The 5,728-nt window shown below is 49.4% G+C and overlaps 1 protein-coding gene across 1 annotated transcript; it reads left to right on the forward strand.

The window, feature by feature from the left end:
- Positions 1-284: 284 nt before the first annotated feature.
- LOC138249504 (uncharacterized) lies at positions 285-1,223 on the forward strand. The gene is made up of 2 exons (XM_069203458.1): positions 285-438; positions 679-1,223. The coding sequence occupies exons 1-2, from the start codon at positions 285-287 to the stop codon at positions 1,221-1,223; spliced, it is 699 nt and encodes a 232-aa protein (XP_069059559.1).
- Positions 1,224-5,728: the final 4,505 nt, after the last annotated feature.

Below are 5,728 nucleotides of genomic sequence, written 5' to 3' on the forward strand. Positions count from 1 at the left end.
CAGTAAAGTGGAACGATGCCGCGAAGCCAGTAAAGTAGAACTCAAAGCGACCGGAACCCCTAAGCACGTCAATCCCCTCCATTCAACCTCCAGGCCATCAAGTGCAACCCCCTCAACGACCCCATCGGAAGGCAAGGAAACTCCAGAGGCGAGGGACAGAGAGGGAGAGTCCACATGTGACCGGAAGCCATCAACCGAAGCAACGGAAACCATTTGGCCCGTGGCCAATGGGGTGAGATCAAGAGAACCCTGGCCTTCAGAAGACGTACCCTCAACAGAAAAGCATGGAGCAACTGGAAATGCGTACAAAAGATCCTGAGGCCAAGGACACGACATCCCGTCCACCACCCAAGCCTGAGGACAACGAAACCGGAAGCAAAAGCGCCTTACTTTCTCATTCTCTGGGGAGGCAAACACCAACACCAGAAGACCCCACAGGTGAATCAGGTGACGAAACAGAGACAGCCGGAGGAAGAAAAGCTGAGACGAAGGAATGACCCAGCTTAGAAGATCCGCCCGAACATTGACTACCCCCTGAATGTAGGTGGCTCACAGGGATAGAACCCACCTTTGCGCCCAAACAAAAATGTCCCTCGCAATGCGGAACAGCGACCGCGACCTGGTCCCTCCCTGCCTGTTCACGTAAGCTTTGGTCACCAAGTTGTTTGTCCGAATAAGAACGTCCAAACCCTTCAGGGATTCCTGAAAATGAATCAGAGCAAGAAGCACCGCCTTCAACTCCTGCCAATTCGAGGAGCGTCTGGCCTCCAGAGGTGACCAAAACCCCTGGACCTGAGCCGACCACATCCAAGCCCCCCAACCGGAGAGGCTGGCATCGGTCATCACTACCACCGGGTGAGGAGGAGATAAAGACACCCCCACACGAAGATGAGCCGGCACCAGCCACCAACCCAACTCCCTGCGAACAAACCCCGACACAGGAATCCTTGTCCGAAGAGAACTCGACCCCAGAGACCAACAAACGAGAAACCAGTTCATCAGGCAAAGAAGATGAAACCGTGCCCACGGTACTAGAAAAACCATTGATGCCAAATGACCCTGCAGACGTAACCACTGAAGGGCTCTGGGAGCCGGCTGCGACAAGATCGACAACACCTGAGACTGGAGGCACACCAACCGCTTCTCCGACACAGTCACCAAGCCCTGAAGAGTCAGAAATCGGGCCCGAGAAAAACCAGATCCTGGGAAGGGACCAAATCTGACTTCCCCCAGTTGACCAAAAAAATTTGGTTTTGCAGGACCAACAGAACCCGGGCCACATGCCTCCTTAACATAATCTGAGTGGGCGCTTGAATCAGAATATCGTCCAAATAAGGATGGACAAACACCCCTTTGGAATGTAGAAGAGCCACCAGATGGGCCAGCACCTTGGTGAAAATCCGTGGAGAGGACATGAGGCCAAATGGCAGGACACAAAACTGAAAATGGTCCTGGCCCACCGCAAAGCGTAGGAATCTTTGAGAAGACAAAGCCACTGGAACATGCAGGTAAGCATCCTGCAGATCCAGAGACTCCAGGAAATCCCCTGGACCGACCAGAGGAAAATCGACTGAATGGAAAGCATACGGAAATGTACAGTCTTGACTCAGGAATTCACACCCTTTAGATTGAGGACAGGATGAAAGCCCCCTGACACCTTCGGAACCAGGAACAAGATGGAATAAGTGCCCAGACCTCTCTCCCCCACAGGAACATGGGATATGGCCCTCTTGAGAAGTAAGTCCCGGACCCCTTCCAACAACGCCTGCCTCTGGGCCCCGTCCGCAGGCAATGGAGTAGGACGTACCCCGGTATCTGGAGGTACTACGTCGAAGTCTATGGCGTAGCCATTGTTTACAATGTCCAGCACCCAGCGATCGTTGACATCCTCCTGCCAAATGGGAAGAAAGTGCCTCAGCCGCCCCCCAACAGGCCCTCTGCCAGGCCCGCAATGATTGTCAGGAACCCTTCTTGAATCCTCCCCGCCCCGAAGGAGCAGACTTTTTAGGAGAAAAACAGGTCTGAAAACTACGCTTCCTGAAAGAAAAAGACTTGGAATCAACTTTGGGAGAAGACCGAGAATGCGTCTGCCAACCCTTGCCAGAAGAAGAACCACCTTTGTAAGGCAAGGCGTGTTTCCTCTCCTTAAAAGCTTTCAAAAGCATGAAAGGCAACTGATCCCCAAATAAATTACGCCCCTCAAAAGGCAGTCTCAGGAGAGCAGACTTCTCCCCAGGATCTGCCTTCCACATCCGTAACCAGAGGGACCTACGAGCCCGAATCAAAGCTCCTGAAGCCAGAGCCGAAGTGCGGACAACATCAGATGACATGTCCGCCAGCAACCAGGCCTGTTGTTCCATAACTGCCAGCAGTTCCGAACACTCCGAACCCTCCTGAACAGCTACCGCCAGTTTGTCAAAATCCTGCACCAAGGATTGGGCAGAATAAGCAGAAAAAATACCCGCTCTGAGGGCCAAATTATCCGCCACAAACGCCCTCTTCAGACCTGAATCCACCTTTTCTGTCAGTGGCATCAGCAGGAACACAATCCTCCGGATTGACCGCCGTCTTGCCAATTAGAGTTGCCAAAATGGAATCCAGCTTAACGGAAGGTGGCAACACATCTTCCCCTTCCAGTAAGTACAGCTTCTGAAGGAAACGCGGAACCTGAGACTTGTCCACATCCTTCCACTCCCAGAGCACCATATCCTTAACAGGGCCCTGAAAAGGCATGGCAAACTTTGAAGACGTTTGATATTGATGGAACAAGTGTGAATCAGTCCCCGCAGGTTAAAAAACAGGAAAACCTAAATTGTCCCGAACATGCATCAGAACCTCCCACATCTCTTCCCTGGAGACATATTTCCCACCAGAAGAAGTAGAAGGAGCGTCATCATCTGATGAAGAGGACCCCTCCGCAGCCCCTGAAAGACCGGCTGCCGTAGAACGTCCAGGCCTGGATGCTCCAGCCTGCAGAGCACGAGACACAGCCACCTCAGTCATGTCCTGAACCTCCTCTCTGGACATGAGAGGCGCAGGAACCCCTACCGCAACCTGGTGACCCCCAGGAGTGGAGAGGGGAACCGCAACATCCTCCCCCGAAGAAGAAGAAGAGGAAACAATCCTGCGCCACTTTGAAGGAACTTGCCTCGACATTATCCCAACACAAATGCTCCCAAGAGGCCACAGCACCCATTAAAATAATGGAGAAAGCCCCCCCCCTTAATACAATATCAGCAAATGAAAAAAGGGCAACAATTAGCACAAAACTACAAAAAACACAGGCAGAAACGCCCATCCTACCATCCAAAATGCCAAAATGCCAAAAAACACAACTGGCACATCAGCCCAGCAAACGCGAGCCGAAGATCCAGAAGTACAGCCCCAGCCACCATAGAGCCGACCAACTCCGTCATCTGACTCCAAGGACGCGTCTCCAAGGCAGCACTGCCTGCCCCCAGAAGAAGCGACCGCCGGGAAACTCTCAACGAGGAGCTCTGCGCTCGTCGAAAGTCAAGCCGATGCCCCCCCAGGCCCTGCCGTGGAGGAGAAGGGAAAAGGTAAGTCTACCAGGGCTAGACAAAAAGAACAGAAGGTGGTGGGGATGGTGGGGGGTTTAAGGGGAAGGGAGGGGTCTAGGGGGAGGCAGGTAGCCTCATTGGTGGAAAGGAAGGCGAGGGAGGGACGGGAGGTAATGTTGATTAACAGAGGTATCAATTAGAAAACCTGAGGTTGAAACTTTACTTCAAAATACAAGTCATAATCGACATTTCTTTAGAAGTCGAAAGAAAACATAACCAAGAATGCAACATGTGTTTAGTCTTCACGACCTGCACACAGTCCCGGGCAGCACAAGGTTATATTCAGATTACTACTAGAAAACACAGGAACAGATCTTGGTACTTCGGTTTAATGAGCCTTCAAACCGTCTTTGCTTCAAATATGTCTGTGCACTTGAGTGTTACCCTAGTTTTCATTGCATGCCCTGCCACTCCCTGGTGTAGCCTCTGAATGCCCAGCTCCTTGCCCCTACTCTCGTTTCCCCGTGCATAATGTATTCACAAGTGCATAGGTTACTCGAATGCAGCATAGGGTACGCATGTACCAGTGCGAGCAACTTAGGGAGAAATACACTTCTATGCTTAGGGTGAGTAAACCGGGCTTTAAGTGGGCCGGGTCCTGCTGGTGCTCGGCACCGGCAGTTCTAAAAAGCAGGTGCTGAGACCGGCTCTCTACTTTTGCCCTCACCCTCAGGGTAATTTGTTTTTTTTCACTCTGCAGCAGCACCGCCCTGCACTGCCTTTGATGTAACTTCAAAGAGGCTCGTTAGAGTTCGTTCACAGTCTTATCATTTCAAAACTGTAACATTTTAAATATGTTATTCAAGGAAGCCATTGCTGTAGCTTATTCGTCTTATGCAACTAACAACCGTTGACAAAGGCAATAGTCCTGACTTCTTGTATGTGTAATGTTATTTGTATTATTTCTCTGGATGCAATGACAGAAAGAAGCAGTAAAATACCACTCTGTGGCATACCTAAGCTAGGGTGACCACACGTCCCGGATTTCCCCGGACAGTCCCGCATTTAAGAGGACTGTTCCGGTGTCCCGACCCTTCTCCTAATTTTAAATAAATGTCCCCGTTTTTGGGACAAAGGTCATATTATTAAATGAATGTCCCGGTTTTTGGGACGAAGGTCAGATCATCTAGGAAAGCATACATTAGAGAAGTCTACAAAGTATGAAATAATTTAGGTATTTTTTCTGTTCCTGTCAGGCGACACAGTCCCCAGTCTGCACCGAGCAGAGAGACAGAGTGGGGAGCAGAGAGAGGTGGGTGGGGGTGGGTTGGGGGTGCAGGGCGGGAGGTCAAGCCATAGTTAATTTTATAAATGTAGTCTTGTACATGTGTGTGTGTGTGTATATATATATATATATATATATATATATATATATATATATATATATGGGACAGGCCAGATATAAAAGTGAGTAATGTCTTTAGTCCTTCTTTTATGTTTGACCTGTCCCGGTTTTTGCTCCTCAAAATCTGGTCACCCTAGCCTAAGCACGGGTTTTAATTTACATGTTTTTAAGCCACGTCCTTAATTACATCGACCACGCCCCTTTTAGAGACTCCCTCCAGTTTTTTCATCCCACTTAAAACCCTGATAATTAACATTCTGCAGATGCGGGAGTTATGAATTTATGGCCGAGCTGTCCCACAGTGTTTCCGGAGCGTGCTAAGTGAGAGCAGACACCAGTGCTGAGCCAGCGATTCCTTTGTTTAAAACCTCCAAGGTATACAAACGGTCTTGACCTCGTGACGAAAATCAGTCGACGCATCCACTGTGTAACTATTGCTTGAGGTAAATAAGCTCATTACATTCATTGCTGTTTCACAACACAATGAGTGTACAGAAGGCGATAGACGGGCTTATGTTTGGAAGTGTTTTCACTTCTTCACGCTATGTACACCCTCTTCAACGAGGAAAGAAACGTATTTACATGGCAAACACTTCAAGCGATGTTATTACTTGTAGGTAAGTAGGAACTTAGCAACAACATTGCAAAACGGCCGTTCCATAAATAAAGCGACATTGTACTGTCATTCACTAGTGGAATTTGAAGCCTAATGTGCTCAAACTAAGATAATATTGTTTATCACACACCCTTCAATACTGTTACCAGGCGCGGGGATATGCAGCAAGCAGGCTGCTCTGAAAAC

This window comes from Pleurodeles waltl, chromosome 8 (assembly GCF_031143425.1).
Source record: "Pleurodeles waltl isolate 20211129_DDA chromosome 8, aPleWal1.hap1.20221129, whole genome shotgun sequence".
NCBI lineage: Eukaryota > Metazoa > Chordata > Amphibia > Caudata > Salamandridae > Pleurodeles > Pleurodeles waltl.

Coding starts and splice junctions, on each gene's coding strand:
- LOC138249504 (XM_069203458.1), top strand. CDS start 285: ATGGAGCAACTGGAAATGCGTACAAAAGATCCTGAGGCCAAGGACACG. Junction 439..678: donor AACACCAGAAGACCCCACAG/GTGAATCAGGTG, acceptor TGTCCGAATAAG/AACGTCCAAACCCTTCAGGG.